The sequence below is a fragment of the Dermacentor albipictus genome, chromosome 1, assembly GCF_038994185.2.
Source record: "Dermacentor albipictus isolate Rhodes 1998 colony chromosome 1, USDA_Dalb.pri_finalv2, whole genome shotgun sequence".
Classification (NCBI taxonomy): Eukaryota; Metazoa; Arthropoda; class Arachnida; order Ixodida; family Ixodidae; genus Dermacentor; species Dermacentor albipictus.
The window spans coordinates 406,203,599-406,222,370 of record NC_091821.1 but is presented as its reverse complement, the minus strand read 5'-3'; the positions used below and the strand labels follow the sequence as shown (position 1 = coordinate 406,222,370).

At 47.4% G+C, this 18,772-nt stretch overlaps 2 protein-coding genes across 2 annotated transcripts in view; one reads left to right on the top strand and one right to left on the bottom strand.

Moving 5' to 3' along the window:
• The window catches only part of LOC135903536 (netrin-1-like), a 186,154-nt gene that overhangs the window by 15,004 nt on the left and 152,378 nt on the right, over positions 1 to 18,772 (bottom strand). The window contains exons 3-5 of the mRNA XM_065433845.2: positions 8,108 to 8,257; positions 4,114 to 4,158; positions 2,117 to 2,185 (exon numbers count right to left, since the gene is read on the bottom strand). Of these exons, the coding sequence (XP_065289917.2) occupies positions 2,117 to 2,185; positions 4,114 to 4,158; positions 8,108 to 8,257 (264 nt within the window). The remainder of the gene's footprint in view (positions 1 to 2,116; positions 2,186 to 4,113; positions 4,159 to 8,107; positions 8,258 to 18,772) is intronic.
• Positions 8,845 to 13,002, top strand: LOC135903537 (uncharacterized). The gene is made up of 2 exons (XM_065433846.2): positions 8,845 to 10,361; positions 12,191 to 13,002. Exon 1 carries the CDS (start codon positions 9,020 to 9,022, stop codon positions 10,145 to 10,147), a length of 1,128 nt encoding a protein of 375 aa, XP_065289918.1. The 5' UTR covers positions 8,845 to 9,019; the 3' UTR covers positions 10,148 to 10,361; positions 12,191 to 13,002.

The window sequence follows — 18,772 nt, the reverse complement described above, 5'->3', positions numbered from 1 at the left end:
CATGCCTTTATTATTTACGACCTGCCGTGGAATTTGTGTTGCGCAGGCTTGCTGAGCGGGAAAAAAGCAAAACGGACAGATATAGGAGTCTGTTGGGGCGCACGAGGCATGCACCGCGGAGTTGCTCCATCCGCGGCGCGCTGTGTGCTACAGGAGTCACGGGGACCACGGAGAGTTTTATTGGGCTTGTTATCGAAGCCCCCGTTTCGCGCAGCGGCTTTTCTTCTCTTTCTTTTCTTTTTTTCAAGGGCAGCCATGAGAAGCCGGGGTTGGCGGGGTTTCGCTTCTCGCGGTGCATGCTGGGCAGGCTGCGCGGGGTGAGGAGGGGGGGGGGGGGCTTTCTTCAACTGCTCCGTGTCCGGTCTCCTCCGCACGGCTATCCGACTACCGCTTGGCGTCGCACCAAACGCGCACGGATCAGCACGGATGTGTCGGTGCACCCCCCAGAGCCCCCTGTCTCCACTCCCCCCCCATCCCCGAGCCGGCTTCAGTCCTTGATAAAGCACCGACATGACGCCAGATTGCTGCGGACAGCGTCTTTCTCGCGAGGTCTCCGTTTCTATACGAGATGGTCGATAAGAAGGACCACTGTAGATTCTGTGGTTATGCAAGAAGAACAGGAACAAAAAAAAAAACTGTCTTGCGCATGCCCTCACAGCTTTATTTTCTTTTTGGCGTTGGTTTTGCGCACATGATCTTTTCTCCGTGTCTGACGAGTGCTTGTTGCTTAAGTGTATACTGAAATTCCGATAGCAAAAAAGGCGCGAGCTATGATCGCAGGGAAAAAGTAGCTTCCCTCTTATACGTGTTCGTTTTTCCGAATTCGTGGAAGGGCCGCTGGAAATATACGGAGATGTATCGCGCTGTCCGGCGAAGAGCTTTTAAAGTTAACAAGCATAAATCCTTCTTGAGCTCGGCGCTTTGGCACTTCCGCGGTACCAGTACAGCACTAATGACACAAGTTCGTCTGGAAACAAATCTTCACGTGCCGCGTTTTTCTCCGACGACCGCCTTCTTGAATTATTAAAGATAGTGGATTTGAGATAAAATTATAATTTTGGCTGACAATAAGCTTGATTGAGTGTTGTAGAATTAGACGCCGTGGTTGCTCAGTGGCGATGGTGTTGGGCTGCTGAGCACGAGGTCGCGGGATCGAATCCCGGCCACGGCGGCCGCATTCCGATGGGGTCAAAATGCTAAAATACCCGTGTACTTAGATTTAGGTGCACGTTAAAGAACCCCAGGTGGTCAAAATTTCAGGAGCCCTCCACTACGGCGTGCCTGATCATCAGAAAGTGCTTTTGGCATGCAAAACCCCATAATTCAATTCAACCGCACATGGTACGAAAATTTCAATGATGAAGTATTCCTGCAACTATACTGCGTCGGTCAAAGCCTGGGCCCCTAATCTTGCTTTTTTTTCTTTTTTTGCGCAGGAAGCATATCGCTGTTGCGTAGAGGATAGAGACCGACTTACCGAGAAGAGTTTATTTGTTTACTTACAGATTATCGATTTATTCCAAGCTAACCTATTCTGGACGAACGTCCTACCGTAAGAGCCCAATGCCGTGCATATACACGGTTCGATAGTGTCATATAGAATCCCTTATAAACCGATGTGATTACCTAAAGTTGTTGGCACCAGGGGATGCGTTTTTTTTCGGTAGGCTCAAGTTCTCAGGCTTGCGGTAATATTCTGCGACGCTCATTATTGGCCATTATTGACCCTTGCTCCATCACACCTCCTCCTCCTCCTCCTCCTCCTCCTCCTCCTCCTCCTCCTCCTCCTCATCATCATCATCATCATCATCATCATCATCATCATCATCATCATCATCATCGTCGTCGTCGTCGTCGTCGTCATTCTGGAACATACGGCGCAACTTTCTCTCGCCCATCGTCCGATTTGCTACTGTTGACCCAACGAATGCAGTTTCAACAAAATTAACGTTGTTTGTTACTTTCAATTTAAAATAGACCTAGCATTTAAAGAACATGAGAGAGTTTACAAGTTGCATACCGCCAACCATATCATAGAATACAATGAGTCTGCTGATTATTATAGAAAGGATGAGGCGCGCAGGCACCTTGCGAACGGTTAATTCAGTCGACTTACCGAAGTCCCGCTTGCAGTACTTTCTCTGGTTGATTCTCTTTGTCGTCGTTTTGCATTTCGAGCATTGTTCTGGGCAAACACAAAACACGCACACTGTGAATCTCGTTGGACGCATACGTCTTGGCTCGACGGCACTAACGATGGGAACTCGATCACCAGGGGGCCGCATTTACAAAAGGCCTTTACAAACACGCATTTACAAAAATGTTTTCACGCGAGAACTGCTCGCACGGGCAGATGAGAGCCAATTTGGGATGTTTAACATTATGTTGGTGAAGGCGGCTAGCCAATGCCAAAAGGCATTTAAGAACGAAAAACTTCGTGAGTCATCCCCGGAACTCTGCATTTTGACAACACATCTTGGTTCAGAGGCGCATGTGATACGAAAAGAGTGCTAAATCTTCGATTCTTCGAAAGGCATACGCTATGGCAAATTTTACGTTTCTTTTTGCGGTCTCCTTAAGGTTATCTTGACAGCACCAGAAACAAAATACTTTCACAGAGTAAGGAGGTGCGAGTCCTGTGTGTACAACTTTTTTTACGTATAGTCCACCTCCATCCCAGCTGTTGTGATGTTGGACACTTACGAACTTTATACCGTTGAATTGTATTGTAGCGTCTCGTCAATTTAGACGCTGAATGTTACGTATCGAGAACGCGTGTAGTTATTATTTCACCTTTTATGCAGGGTGCTCAAAATTCAACTTAATGGCTTTCTTAAATTTATGCACTGGGGGTCACGCGAAGACCACGTGTGAAAATAAGTTATGTGGCCAGGGGGGACACAAAGTGAGATGTTAATTATCGCTGTCAGCAGCCCAATTAACCAAAATTGAATAATTAACTATTTGTTGACTGCAGCAAGTGTTTGTGTAGAAAAGTTAAAAGCAGTCGTGTTTATGCACAGTATCTGTTGGAAGAATTCTTCTATCGTGCCTGTGCTCCTAGACATACGACTCCAAATTTTAATTGTCGTTCGCATGATTACGCATACAAGAGAGTGAGGATCAGAGCAAAGCTCCTCCCTGATGTGACGCGGCTGTTGCGTGCGGCGTTTAGTCTCACAACAGGGCGGAGGCATTGACAACGATGATAACTGTCCCCTTTCCCGTCTCGGCTGGCGGAATAAAAGAAATCGAAGAACCCGGAACCACTGCCGTAACACGCGACCGCGCAGCCTGTAACGATAGCGGCAGCTGCCATGTCGAGATAATGGTGCGAGCGGAGAAGCCGGAGGGCAGTGCGCGTGCGTAATGGTGACTAGACGAGTAAGCATGGCCCTTGCCTGGGCTACGCATATAAAGTCACTGCTGATTTCTAACTATTGTAAGTTTTATTGAAATCAAGAGCAACAACTGCACGGCACACGGCGCTGTGATACCTGGATTTCACCTGCCGAGAGGAGAAGGGAAACAGATATCATCTTTGCCTATGCCTCCGCCCTGTTGTCAGACTAAAAGCCGTACGCATCACATCAGGGAGGAGTTTTGCGCCGATCCTCGCTCTCTTGCATTCGTAATCATGCGAACAGCAATTAAAATTTGGAGTCGGATATCTCGGAGCGCAGACACGTTATAGAGAATTCTTCCAACTGATACTGTGTAGGAACACGACTGCTTCTAACTTTTCAATACAAACATACCCATTTAATGCAGTTAAGAAAATGTTGATTATGGAATTTTAGTTAGTTGGGCTGTTGACAGCGATACTAATCATCTCACTTTGTGTCCCCCTGGCCGCATAACTTATTTGCAGGTGGTTTTCTCGTGCCTCCCAGTGCCTAATGTTAAGAAAACCATAAATCTTAATTTTGAACGCCCGGTATAAAGAAAGAATGAATAGAGAGTCCACAATGCTGTCCTTATAGGGACTCTCGCTGTCAGGCACGTCAAGGGCGAACAGTATTGCTCTATCCGCTGTCGCAAATAGCATTTCCTGTTCCATTTCTAAACGTCGCGGAGAAACGTAAGCGAAAAGCGGAGCGAAAGCACACTTACCAGGTCCTCCAGATGCCATAACTGAATGGTCCACCGCAGGTATCTCTGCGAAGTAGAAGTTTCGGAACAAAATGAGTACAAAAAGCATTTGCAACTTGTTCCACTTGCTGTTATAGGCGTGAGACATTTGCGGCAAAAGGAAAGAACAACTACGAGGGTGGCGCGATAAAACAAAACCTTAGTCTGGGCAAGGACAAATGAGAGAACCTTAGTCTAGACAAGGACAAAGGTGCGAGGCATAAATAAAACGCACACACATGGGCAGACGTTCTCGCGTGTGCTGTTGTTGACGCCTGCATGTGTGTTTTATTTGTGCTGTGTCCTCCAGTCCTCATCTTTTATGTCCTCGTTCACGTATTCATTAAAGGCCGCGGCGTGCTCTGCGCAGTTGTTGCCTGCGTCTGCTATACATATAGCTAGTAGCGCATGAGGACATGCTGCGTGTTGTTTTACGGAAGGTACGGAAGGAAAGTACTTGGCTATTTAGCGGCGGGCTTTAGCAATTGCAACTCAAATACTTCAACCTTGGTAAAGCCATCGCAGCGCATATAAAACAGACACAAGAAATACGACACCGGACGTCACGGACTTGTGTCGTCGTTATTGTGTCTGCTTTATTCCCGCTACGATGGCTTTACCGAGAAACTTCCAAATAGCCTAAGAACAAGGTATTTTGACTTCAACTTTGGTTGTATTTAAACTAGCGTAGTGAACGCGTCTTCAATTCCCATGCGCACAATCGTTTTGCAGCTTGAAATCACTCCTGAATAGATTACAAGGAAATCGGCCGAATAAGGTCTGACTTTCGCACTGTGTGCCGCGTTTACGCATTGCTGTCATTTAAAGTAGTATAGCCATATTATATATATTGACATATGTATATATTGACTTACACGTAAGTTGTGGTAAATGGTAATCACCGCAGCAATAACTTGGGAGGGGGGGCTCATAACCCCTTAACCCTCTACCTTGTTACGGCCCTGAGAACATCTAAGAGCGAAATAATGAAGGGTCTCAATATAAAAGTCTTGTTTGCATGCACATTCGCGTAGTTATTTTCTTCTTCTTTTTCTCATTGTAATCTGCCCAAACATGGTAACGTACCTTAACGTATAACGCTTATAGCGAATTACTATTCCTGCCCTTCTGAAGAAACCATTGAACTAAGTAGACTTTGGGCGCCGTGTTCAATCGTATATCTCACAAGACCGATACACACGCTGCCCTGTCACTGACACAACCTAGCTCACGATGGAACCTGTATGTTTCTGCTAAAGTATGTTCGATCATGCTCGCGCGTCCAGTCTGCGCGCACCGCTGATTCGAGTCGTTCACGCGCGTCTCGCAGACTCTGCTTATTCCCTCCCTAGGATGGCTAACTTCTTGAGCTGCGGGCACTTCAGTGCCACAGTGGGATTTGCCGGCTCATTTGCCTCGGATATCTCGCCGCTGGCTCTTATGCGGCTATGCCCAAGTGCACTCAAATTGAAGGAGAGACGGCAAGAAAGAGTCTCGATAAGAAAAAAAAAATGAGGCAGCACTCCCAAAACAGGGGGGAGTGGGGACGCGTCTAACAGGCGTCGAGACCGGCCGGTTGGCCGGTCGGCGGGCAAGCAGCCAGGCAGGCCGCGGCATTCCTCGGGAGTGGCTGGCGGGTTCCATAATAGTTGCGCATAGCGAATCGCGCGGCTAACGTAGATTTATGGGTTTCTTTTCCCTCCCGCTCTCTCTCGCCTCCTTGTTCGTTCACTCCTCGAGCTTCTCGGTCGCAGCTCTCGCGTCGTTTAGTGCGCCTGCGGATAGCCAGAAGTGTAACGCTCTCAGGTCTTCCATACGTTACCTACAATAAAGCAGCGCGGGAGCTGTATGCCGAAAAATGAAGAGAGGGGGCCAGAAATTGAGGAAGAGGAGAAGAAGGGAAGGAGGCGAAACTCCGGAAAACGGTGCGGGGAACGTGATTGATACGCATTTCGGCAAATTTGCCGAATACCTTCAAACATCCCGCGCCCGAAAGCATACTGGTGCTCGCCGCCACCGCTGCTCGCATATACTTTTCATATCTCGTATTAGTTTTTTTTTTATTATTCCGCCATTTTCTTTCTTAGTAATAGAAAAGAGCGGCGAGGGTCGGCGGGCGGCGGCGATGCAGTCTCGGCTGTTTACCGTGACGTGTTTATGTGTTGGCGCGTTCATACGCGGGTGAAAGAAGGCAAGGTACAAAGGTAGAGCGGAGGGGGGTGGTAGCGAACGGTCTGCATTTGCCGTCTGCTTTCTGCGATCTCACTGCGTGTCTGCCTCGCTTGCTTTCCATAATGTTAACGCTGGCGAGAGCAAGAAAAAAAAATAACGTAAGCGTAATGTGGAAAGATAGAACGTGTAACATTCGGGAAAGGATTTTCGAGAGGGGGGTGCTGAAAGCGGGGAGGAAAGCGACGCAAGAAAGAATAAGGAAAGTTTAAGGACGTCTAGGCCTAACGTGTTTGCCTTTTACGCCTCCTTTTATTCCTTTCCTTTCCTCGACCAAAGTGGTCGGGCGGTCGGTATGGTAGCGCACGACGCCGAGCGCGGTCGAACCGGTGGTTCGCATTATGTACGGCACGCCAGTGACGGCACCCACGCCTCCCCGTCTCCTCCCGATTTCTGTTCTCCGATCTACTCCCCCACCATATACATTTCCTTCCCCTCCACCCACTCCCCACCTAAAGTTATTCCCCCCCCCTCCTTTTCTTTTTATATTTTATTTTCGGCAGAGGCGAGATCCCGCTGTGTGAAATTTCAGGACACTTGGGTTTTGCCCGTGATAGAGGAGAAATCAACAAAAGAAAAAAAAAGTACGTATAATGACCTACGATGCGAGAAATGGCGGGGGAGACGAGGTAATGGAGCGGGAACGACTCGAGAGTGGCCACGGTGGTATTCCCTGCCTATCGTGCGGACGCGTGTGGCGACAATCTCAGTTTTTTTTTCTTTTTACTGGCCGTCCCTCAGGTCTGCGTTATTCCTTCGCGTTAGAGCACTCCTGTTGCTCGTTGTACTCATTCGCTTCGGCCATTCCTCCTCTGTCACCCCCCTCCCCCATCCCTTCTTTCTAAAAAAATTTTGAGCTCCGTTCCACCACATTCCGTTGCTTTGAAAATACAGCGTAATGCGTGAATGATGGTCGATGATGGCATGCCATCGTGTTCATTCTACGTGCGTGAAAAATAAATCCATGGCACGCTACTCTCCATACTACTCTAAATAAACTGAGGAAAAGTGTTGTAGGTGGCAAATACGTATACCTGTTAGGCTTAAATGTACTTTCCAGTGCGAGGAAAACGCATTACGTCGCTGCTGTGTGCCCAACGAGAAGCTAATGTGGTGCACCATTAAAGAGTTTCTACGTATGAACGTGCGAATGGAAAATTTCTTATGAATATTAGTCATGCATGTCGCTTTGTCTCGAAGGGATGTGAGTGCATGGGCCGATCTTGCATGACCGTGAATTGTTCGAGGTTTAACCCAGTGGTCGTTTAATTATTTGGCCATATCAGGAGAATGTACGACAGGTACATCGACACGAAAAAGTGGAGATTTAAGTTAAAAGCCAAGGAAAACGGGGTTCTCGGCACTGGGATAGATATCAGAGCAACTCAGAAGGCGTTCTCAAAGCTAAACTTAAGAGAATCCAGAGAAACAGCAGCACTGCATTAAAAAATATAAATAAAGAGGGAAATGGGTTAAAGAATCAGTAATGGCATTTATTACATTGTGTATACAGAAAATCTGTGCCTATTTTAAGTTCGTAAAATTTAGACAATCATAAGTCAACTTATGACGAAAATGATTTTACTTTGGGCAGCTAAGACGGCATACTTTCACATCATCTTAAGGGTTCGACTGCGAAGTGAGGCACAACAGCCACTGCCAGCCATCGTGCGTGAGCTTCCTACTCGCGCGAACACTGCAGAGAGAACAAGACAAAAACAAAAAGTAAGGAAAAGGGGTTGCTCACTGATGCATGGCGCAATGGGCGACCGGCTCTGCTGGTATCCCTTGGCACAGCGGTTGCACGTGGTACCGGTGACGCCGTCCTTGCAGGGGCACTGGCCCGTGGTCTGGTTGCAGGTGCGCCCCGAGGCGCCCACCGGGTGGCAGTCGCACGCTGCGAATGCGTACGTGTAAGGTCACTTAACTGAGCATTTTGCAAAAGCGCTGTGGGCTACGCGCACTTGTCGTGGCGCCGTCTGCGTTCACGTCGTATAAAAACAACAAATTCGCTGCGTCCTTTTGTCGGTGCATGCAATATGAGTGAGTGAGTGAGTGAGTGAGTGAGTGAATAAACTTTATTGTAGGTCCGGCGAGGACGCGAACTCGTCGCGCACCCGGCTAATCCCACGTCGGGACCGGCAGGTCTAGCCCACCAGCCCGGTCGCGGGCACGCCGGACGGCCCGCCGTATGACTATACTGAGACAGGTTACGCGAACAGAAGTGCATGATAGATAGATAGATAGATAGATAGATAGATAGATAGATAGATAGATAGATAGATAGATAGATAGATAGATAGATAGATAGATAGATAGATAGATAGATAGATAGATAGATAGATAGATAGATAGATAGATAGATAGATAGATAGATAGATAGATAGATAGATAGATAGATAGATAGATAGATAGATAGATAGATAGATAGATAGATAGATAGATAGATAGTGTATCGTGCAGACTACGCATGCGTCGCACGTATCGGCCCGAACTGAGTGACAGCACGAAGATTACGGCAACACGTGCCTGTGAATGCCGACGACTATATATACCCTGTGTGTTTCCGGAATAAACGTTCTTTTCATTCTTGGATCCCGTCCATACGATACATGGTGTCAGAAGTGGTGCCGCTGGTTGAACGTAACCATTCAGAGCAATGGAGCTAGTCAAGCCACCGGAGCATCTGCAACTTTCCGGCTCATCCGACAACATCGCGAAGCATTGGAACCTGTTCATCCAGAAGTTCGAACTGTTCCTACAAGCGACAGCATCTCCGAAAGAACCAAGGTCAGAAGCTGTCAAGGCTGCGCTGCTGCTGAGTGTTGCTGGCGACGATGCACTTGAGGTGTTTAACAACTTCACCTTTCTTGAGGCGGAACGCAAGGATGATTACACGACGGTCGTGCGGAAGTTTAAAGAGTACTGTGAAGAACAGCAAAACGAAGTCTATGAGAGGTACATTTTCCGGTCAAGAACCCAGGACGAAGCGGAGCCCTTTGAGCATTTCCTGCGCGACTTGCGAAAGCTGTCCCGAAGCTGCAACTTCGCTGAATTAACGGAGTCAATGATCCGCGACCAGGTTGTATTCGGTGTACATAACCCCAAGTTGCGGGAGAAGCTCCTCAAGGTAAAAGACTTGACGCTAGCCAAGACAGAACAAATCTGCAAGGCTGCTGAACTTTCTAGCCAGCAGAACGAGGCATGGGCTCAGACGGAAAAACAGGTCGCGTCGGTAAAGAAGCGTCTGTTTAAATGCATGAAATGCAACCGCTCGCACGAACGTAGTAGGTGTCCCGCGTTCGGCAAGACGTGTTTTGTATGTGGTGGCACCAATCATTTTGCAGCGTGTTGCAAGAAAGGGTCTACAGTAAGCGAAGTGGTCAACGTGCAGGACACTTTCGACATCCTTGATGTAAAAACTTGCAAGGTGAGAAGCTTGACGGACTGGATCGTAAACGCTAAAGTGGCCGGCCAGGATGCCTTCTTGAAAGTAGACACAGGCTCCCAAGCTAACTTGCTGCCTTACTCGGTCTATCGGAAGTGCAAAGGGATGCAAAGTTTGAAGCCGAGCAGTTCCATTCTGCGGTCCTATAGCGGTGACGCTATCAGTCACTTCGGTGTTGCGTCGTTACCAGTCACCATAAAAAATCGGGCTGGGAGTTTCGACTTCTTTATAGTAAAAAAAGGCCACCAGGCAATACTCGGACTATCTGCAAGTGAGGCGCTTGGACTGGTCGCGAGGTCGGTGGATGCAGTCAACGCTAGTGGATGCAGTCAACGCTAGCGCTGCCGACGAAATACTGCAGGAATTTCCTCAACTCTTCCAAGGAACAGGCTGTGTCGCCCGCCAGTATCGGATGGTACTACGCACTGGTTCGATACCTGTAGTCCAGCCAGCGCGGCGCGTACCCTTGACACTACAAGAACCACTGCGGGAGGAGCTGGACCGCATGGAACGAGCCGCCATCATCACGAAAGTGACAGAACCAACGGACTGGGTGAGCCCGCTTGTTATTGTACGGAAAAAGGATGGCACACTACGTGTATGCATTGATCCTAGGCATATCAATAAATGCCTGAAACGTGAGCACTATCAGATGCCTAAGCGTGAAGACATTGAGGCTGAGCTCGCCGGCGCTCAATATTTTTCCCGCCTCGATGCGAATTCAGGTTTCCACCAAATTCCTTTGGATGACGCCACCTCAAAAATCTGCACATTCGGCACGCCCTTTGGTCGCTACCGTTTTCTGAGGCTGCCCTTCGGTATCGCCTCGGCTCCTGAAGTCTTTCAAAAAACCTTGAGCGAAATTTTCGACAGGGCTCCAGGGGTGCGTGTATATGTAGATGACGTTCTTGTCTGGGGCATCACTAAAGAACAACATGACACACGCCTTCGAAATGTATTGCAGCTGGCAAAAAACGCTGGCTTAACTTTTAACGCAAGCAAGTGCAAGTTCGGCCTTACTGAAGTTGAATTTTTGGGTGATGTCATCAGCCGAGACGGAATAAGGCCAAATGCCACACTGAGCATGTCCCTTAAAGAAATGTCGCAACCAACGGACAAAGCTGCAGTGCACAGAATGTTAGGTGTTGCCAACTACTTTGGGAAATACATTCCGAATCTGGCAGAAAAGACACAACTTTTGCGCAGTCTCATCAAAAAGGACACCAAGTTTGAATGGTCGGCCAACCACGCAAATGAATGGACAGCCATCTGCACATGGCTCAGCAGCGCACCTGTGTTGGCTGTTTTCGATGCTGCCAGGGAAACTAAAATTTCTTCTGACGCTTCTAAAAGTGGACTAGGCGCTGCACTTCTACAGCTTCATGGTGACAGCTGGCGGCCGGTTGCGTATGCATCACGCGTGATGAATGAGACTGAGCAACGATATTCACAAATAGAAAAAGAGGCAATGGGCATAACGTTCGGGTGTGAAAAATTTCACCATTTCGCATACGGGCGTAAGATAATCATAGAGACCGACCACCGACCACTGCTAGTCATTTCATCCAAAGGAATCGGTGACATGCCGCCGCGTCTTCAGCGTTTCTTCATGCGCTTACTGAACTACGACTATGTGCTTGAATATGTACCAGGGAAGCAACTGCTGCTGGCCGACATGCTCTCAAGGTCGACGCCCACCAACCACCCAGCGGACACGAGTGGCTCGACAGAAGAAATAGAGGTTCACGCCGTTGGTGCAATCTCGGACCTGGTAAGCAGAAAAACCCTTGACCGCTTAGTTGCCGCAACTGCAAGTGACCCGGAGTTACAAAAAGTGATGCGCTATATCAGCGGCAGCGGCAATCTTGATGGCTGCATGAAACCTTTTGCTACTGAGCTGTCACTAATAGAGGGAGTGGTGCTAGAAGGAACCAAAGTATTGGTTCCAAAGTCGATGAGGAACGAAATACTTCAACGTATACACGAAGGGCACTTGGGCATAAACAAATGCAAAGCACGAGCCCGACGATTGGTGTTTTGGCCCGGAATTAATGCAGATATTGAAACGATGTTGAAAAGTTGCGCCGTCTGCCGAAAGTATGCATACAGGCAACCAAGCGAGCCTTTTATGCTTAGACCAACGCCAGGCCACGCTTGGTACAGAGTCGGCGTTGATATCTTTCAGCATGGGGGAAGCTCGTACTTGTGCGTGTTCGATGCGCAGTCAAACTTCCCGGAAGTGGAAAAACTGGGCGACACCACGTCGAGCACGATCATTGCCAAATTGAGCTGCATTTTTGCGCGATATGGAATCCCAGTCGAAGTATGCAGTGACAACGGCCCCCAGTTCGCGTCTTACGAGTTTGCCACCTTTGCGTCCAGGTACGATTTCAAGCACGTGACATCTAGTCCTGGCTTTCCACAGTCCAATGGACTAGCGGAGAAAGGCGTCCAGATAGTAAAACGGATCATGAAAAAAACACAAGAAAATCACGACGACTTCTGGCTGGGCCTGCTCAGCTACCGATCTACACCACTGGAGCACGGTCGTTCCCCGGGTGAGCTGTTACAAGGCAGGAGACTACGAACCAGGCTTCCAGACTTCAGCTCGCAACCTAAAAATTTTGTGTCTAAGCATAGACAACTTGGCACACACAGAAAGGACCTACCAGTACTCCGAAAAGGGGATGTGGTGAGGATCCGAGATAAAGCATGGACCCGCAAAGCGCAGGTCATGGGACCGGCTGCGCCTAGGTCCTATCGCATTGTTACTGAAGGTGACCAAGTACTTCGTCGGAATCGGAGACACCTGATTACAACGCGTGAGCCATTTCGACACGATGACCTCGACAGCGATGAGCCGGAAAGCGAGGACGACCAGCCGGTAACATTCCCAACTGGAGTGCCCGTAAACCCGACTCAACCTACAACACCGATCCCAAGACGGTCTAGGCGGATAACTCGTCAGCCAAGACGGCTGCAGTACGACCACAACTTCAATCAAGTGCATTGTGTATCTCGGCTTTATCCAACTATTAAACAGAGAAAGATGTATCGTGCAGACTACGCATGCGTCGCACGTATCGGCCCGAACTGAGTGACAGCACGAAGATTACGGCAACACGTGCCTGTGAATGCCGACGACTATATATACCCTGTGTGTTTCCGGAATAAACGTTCTTTTCATTCTTGGATCCCGTCCATACGATACAGATAGATAGATAGATAGATAGATAGATAGATAGATAGATAGATAGATAGATAGATAGATAGATAGATAGATAGATAGATAGATAGATAGATAGATAGATAGATAGATAGATAGATAGATAGATAGATAGATAGATAGATAGATAGATAGATAGATAGATAGATAGATAGATAGATAGATAGATAGATAGATAGATAGATAGATTTGAGAAAGGCAGAAAGGTCAGCCTTGAGGAGTTCTATCTCTGACCTGTTTCTCTACGTATGGCAGGGAGGGAACACGAGAGCAGAAAAGAGAGAAGGCAGGGATGCTAACCAGACAAGCGACTGGTTGCCTAGGCTACGCTGGAGGAAGGCAAATGGAGAATAGAAAGGTGAAAGAGAGAAAGGGAAAGTAAAAACGTGGTAGAGAAAGAAAAGGAAAGAGAGCACATCCAGATCATAGAACACAGAAAACTATGCACACATGCGACGTGCACACATGCCCTATGAGCAGTTCGTATGTTGTACAACTGCTAGGAGTAGAGCCCAGGTGCAAGTAAAACGAAGATAACTACAAAACAGTTCCGTACACAGATAATTTGAGATACAATTATTGATATTATAACGTGGCAATGAAATATCCTTCCGGTTCTCATAATATTCCGCCGTCGCGGCATATCACATCTTCAATATCATCGCATCGAGGACTCCGAAACCGCGAAGTTTTGTGGAGAACTATAGTACTGCTAGAAGTTCGTCGTCAGCGTGCGATTCGTGTCGCAGGAACGCCGGTAGCATAAAACGCGCTAACGTGCGGACACCGCGGCAACCGAAGGCTGCTTTAGATGGACCGTTTTCTGCACGTGATCTGCTCTACACGAGGCGCGTGAATGTACGCGCAACGGTACGTCACTTACCGATGAACAGTATCTAAAGATTCTAAGCGTGCAGCCTTTCATGGTTACCGCCGTCGACCACAGCTGAACAATGAAGTCATCAAAACTAAGCTAAGCAGGGTATACGCGTGAATACATCTTAACAAAAGGCATTGCTGGGCTAGTTTTGCATCTTTTGTGAGGAAATACATCACGGCTGGCTATTAAGGCGAAAGCCTTAGACAGCTCATGGGACGAAAAATTTGATGTGCGGCGTTGCACCTTCCGGCATTGCACCGTCCGGCGTTATGGCACCAAAATTCATGGCACCAAATTCATAGGGAGTCGAACCATCGACCTTTGGTGGGAGTCTAAACCACGATCATTGATTGGTGTTAATTAGGGCGAATTAGACCATCAATTTCTTTACAAGAAAGCGTCAAGCCGAGGCGAAGAAGAAGCGTGAGCACGAACAGTGGCCTTAATTAAGGGAAATATAAGTAAGGTCCAGTTCATTAAGATACGGTTAATTGAGGCACTCGAACCCACGACATTTGATGGGAGTCGAACCAACTTGGAGATATGGGTGAACCGCCCATGTCTCCAAGTTGAATTCCAGTTGACATTGTGCAGGTCGAGAGTTGACCCCACGATCTCTGGTGGGAGTTGAACCCACGACCTTTAGTGTTAATTATGGTGAACTTCATTAAGGCACTTGAACCAGTCGAACCAACGACCTGTTAGGTTAATTAAGGCACAGTTAATTAAGATATAGGTAATTCAGCCGCTCGTATCCGCGACATTTTGTGGGAGTCCAACTCATGACCTTTGGTGTTAATTAAGGAGAAGTTGCTCAACGCAACCGAACCTACGAAATTAAGTGGGAGAAAACAACTAATAGGAAGGCGCAATGCATTAGAATGCAAATATCAAGTAATTAATGTTTCGTGAGCGGGCAGGCTAGTCGTCGACTAGTCTGTTGCAGCGCTGCTGATAGCTTCACCACGCATGACAAAAGTACCGAGAGAAAGCAGACTTACGGGGGCACAGAGCTTTGTAGATGTAGGCATTATTCGGAACCATTCTTACCAATTATTTAGGAGGATATATTTCCGCTCCCCGGTTAGTAGGATCACTAAAACACACGGTTTCCACGTGAGTCAATCATCTATTAAATGATTGACGACTCTGATTTCTACAGTCGCAGTTACTTAGAAGAGAAATAAAACTGATGAATAATGTACGTTCCTAGACAAAACCGTAGTTGCCACTTATAGCAATGGATTCAGTGTCCATTTTTCTGAAAGGATACAGCGTTGACCATTCAGAGCCCAACTTAACAAAATTGTTCACTCGTAGCATTCAACGCCAACGATTTTTCAACAAGTATCGGCGACCGATGGCAAGCTGACACTCCTCCAAACAGCTTTGTGAATTCGGTTTGTGCTCGACTGACTCCAGCTTTGGGTATCACGTATAGCTGAAGGGCTTTAGTGAGACGAAGTGCGCAGTCACGCCCTCAGAAAAGTCGCAATGTCCTGTCGCTGCACCAATGACTCAGCATTGGAGATTCGTAACTTTGAACGAATCGCTAAAGCGGAACCGTAGTGCAGGAAGGAGTCACTGCAACGTTCGGCGAAATTACGCCGAATCTTCACATACATTGAAGGCCATAACGTCGCGCGGAATCCAGTTACTCGCATTTTATTCCTGCTGCAGGTACCTTTCTTTCTTGCCCTCACTCACTCGTGGTAGCTCAGGGGATCTGCGTCTGCAGCCCTTCCGCGACTGCTCTCGGGCTCTAACTGCGTGCGCGGTTTTTATAGGCCTAGAACATTCCGCGTAAGTAACCATGTAAAGAAAGAAAGAAAGAAAGAAAGAAAGAAAGAAAGAAAGAAAGAAAGAAAGAAAGAAAGAAAGAAAGAAAGAAAGAAACTCTGGCTGGAAGGGTTCGCGGAAGCCGCAGGTTGCTTTCGATCAGCCGCGATGCACAGCAGGGGCGCTCTCCCAGGGCGCGTGCACGCGCTTCGCATCTCCGCGCACGTCCATACCTGTCTCCTCGGGAGCGGGCTAACAAGACCGTAAAGCTTCGTGCCGGCCCACCGGCCGGCTGCCCCGCGTGCCGCTCCCGGATAGCACTGGGGGGGAAGCATGGACTCGGCTGTCGTAACTTCAAATTTAGGGGGCCCGCGCTTTTCCGCGGGCCCCGCTTTAGACACGCGTGCCGCGTGTATTCGGAATACGCAGCAGCCCAGTTCTTACGCGGGGTGCAGGTCTGACGGTTAACCGTCTTCTGTGCTATAGCGCTGTCCCCTCGGGATGGTTCGCGCGACGCGTCTGAACCACGTGGCGAGGCGGCATGGTGTTTCTTATTTTTTTTTTCTGCGTTTACCTATACGCTTGGCGCTTGGCCCCAGGGGGCTCTATTGCATGCCCTCTTTGCCCCACCTCTTCGAAGTGTAAGAGACGAAAGAGATGACCGGTCTCACCCCACGTCTCTCTTGCGAGCCAGTGCCGGAGAAGCGGTCACTTTCTCCGCGAGTGCAGATACTTGTCGAGTTGATAGCGAGGCTGGAAACACCGTCGCGGAGATATCGCGCCCATTTAGTTTGGTGTATGTGACGTTTTCATCTATTTCCACGCCGGTCTCTCTTTCTCTTTCAAAGAACGAGTCTTGGAATCACCGTTCGCATAGTTCTGGAGCGTGACGTCTCTGATGCCACCCGATCACTTAGCTGCGAAGAAATAGCTGCGCCGGACGCTACGACATTAGGCCGTAACAATACTTGAAACATTCCAATGGCTTCCAAGTCCCTGCGGGATTATCTTCAATGAACGGGCCAATCAAGCTGCCCGTTTAGCCCATATTCAAGACCATCACGTAACAATACCACTTTCTAGAACCGACGCAGCACGAAAGCTCCACCTACTTGCTCGCCAGTGTACTGTATACGTTGCAATGGAATGAGCCACATTTCAGGAATTCCCGACTATACTCCCTGGATCCCACATTAAGCCTTCGAGTCCCATCAAAGCTTCGCCGTCGAGCTTTTGTATCGACTGCGGTTGGGCGTTGCTTTTACCAAAGCCTGCGCGTTCCGCATAGGGATGGCCGACACCGCAACCTGCGGCCATGAAGAATCGATTGGCCCTATTTTGTGCGACTGGCCACACTACAGCCCACAGAGGGAATCCCTTCGCCATGAGCTCAACCAGCTGGACGACCGACCGCTATCATAAGAAGAAATTCTACACCATCGGCAGGACCAAACGTCACATAACAAGGCCGTGCAAGCGCTACTGCACTTCTTCAGATCTACCGGCCTTTCGGAACATATCTAACTGGAACGCCCTTCGTGTGCGTCTCTCTGTGTGTGAATTTTTTTATTTTTATTTAAAAAAATTTAAAATCCTTTTCTGTATGTCCTCTTTCTAACCCCTATATCCCAACCCCAGTTTAGGGTGGCAAACCGGAGACAAATATCTGGTTAACCTCCCTGCCTTTCCTTATCATCTCTCTCTCTCTGCTGCGGGTGACAGTAGATAACAAATCTATAGGTAATCAAAACTTCTGGAATAATATTGATATCGACCTGTGCGCGACCTGTTTTATAGGTGGCTGGAACAAAGACCCAAAATGAAGACATTAAAACTTATTTTCTTTTTCGAATTATATTGCGTGCTGTTGAATGTTGTATAATTGCGTTCAAGGGGATGTTTCTTTCTTACCTCTTTCCCGGAGAGTTCAGGCAAGCCCGTGTTGCCTCGGTAAGCACACCACCAGAAAAGCCATTCCGAACCGACACACATAACCGTCGTCGTCGCCAAACAACCATGTCTTCTCATTGAATCAGAACTGTAGCACAGTGCTGTGCTATAGAAAATACAGGACGCAGTAGTGGGGAGACATACACGGCCTTTGACACAAAGCCATGTAGATTTACTGCAGAGATCGCTCTATCTATAAGCAACGCTTAAGGAATCAAACAATCAGAGATAAGAAACACGTACACAGTGGACTTGCAAACAAGGTTAAACAAGACGCAGATATCCAGCGCAATCTTGGAATCTATCAACTAAAATGATAAACCTTGTTTGAGTTGGCGAGGTAGCAACAGTGGTAGATGACGCGAGTACAGCCGTGTCGCCTGTGGCTGTTAGCTATCCGTGTCACGTTAGTACGAAGCAATGTTGATGAGAAATGTGCGCACAGATACGTACGACACATATCTAAGTACATTTAAGGCTTAATACACTTTGTGTCACACACACTGGGACATCCATTCTTAGGAATTGACCAAGAAATGGTCATATATATATATATATATATATATATATATATATATATATATATATATATATATATATATATATATATATATATATATATATATATATATATATATATATATATATATATATATATATATATATATATATATATATATATATATATATATATATATATATATATATACCCAGTCTTTTTTATTTGCTCGTTTTGTTTCAGGAGGATACTCAGTGACCTAGGTCTATATACAACAGCCGGCAGAAACTTGTACATTTAGGGCCATACGCAGTGCCGCGAGTTGTTTATATCAGGCGTATTTATTTTTTTAGCTGCAACAGATTTTCAAAAATTGCCTGTGGCAGATAGCACGATTCTAACCTTTAACTTAAGCTCAATTACTCGATGAGGTAGCCACTACTTCTGCGAGAAATAAAGGTGCTTAATTAAATAACTAAAATCATTGCACAAATGAATTTTTATGTAATTATATTACGGCAGACAGAGAATTTTAGCAGGTGAGTTCCCAAGGCGTATCCAGTGGGACCGAATTGTTCAGGAGCACACCAGTTTGCGATATACTAAAGTGTCCTAATGGGACTAATGCGT

Excerpts from the sequence above, each read along its gene's own strand:
- LOC135903537 (XM_065433846.2), top strand. The coding sequence starts at position 9,020 with ATGGAGCTAGTCAAGCCACCGGAGCATCTGCAACTTTCCGGCTCATCC.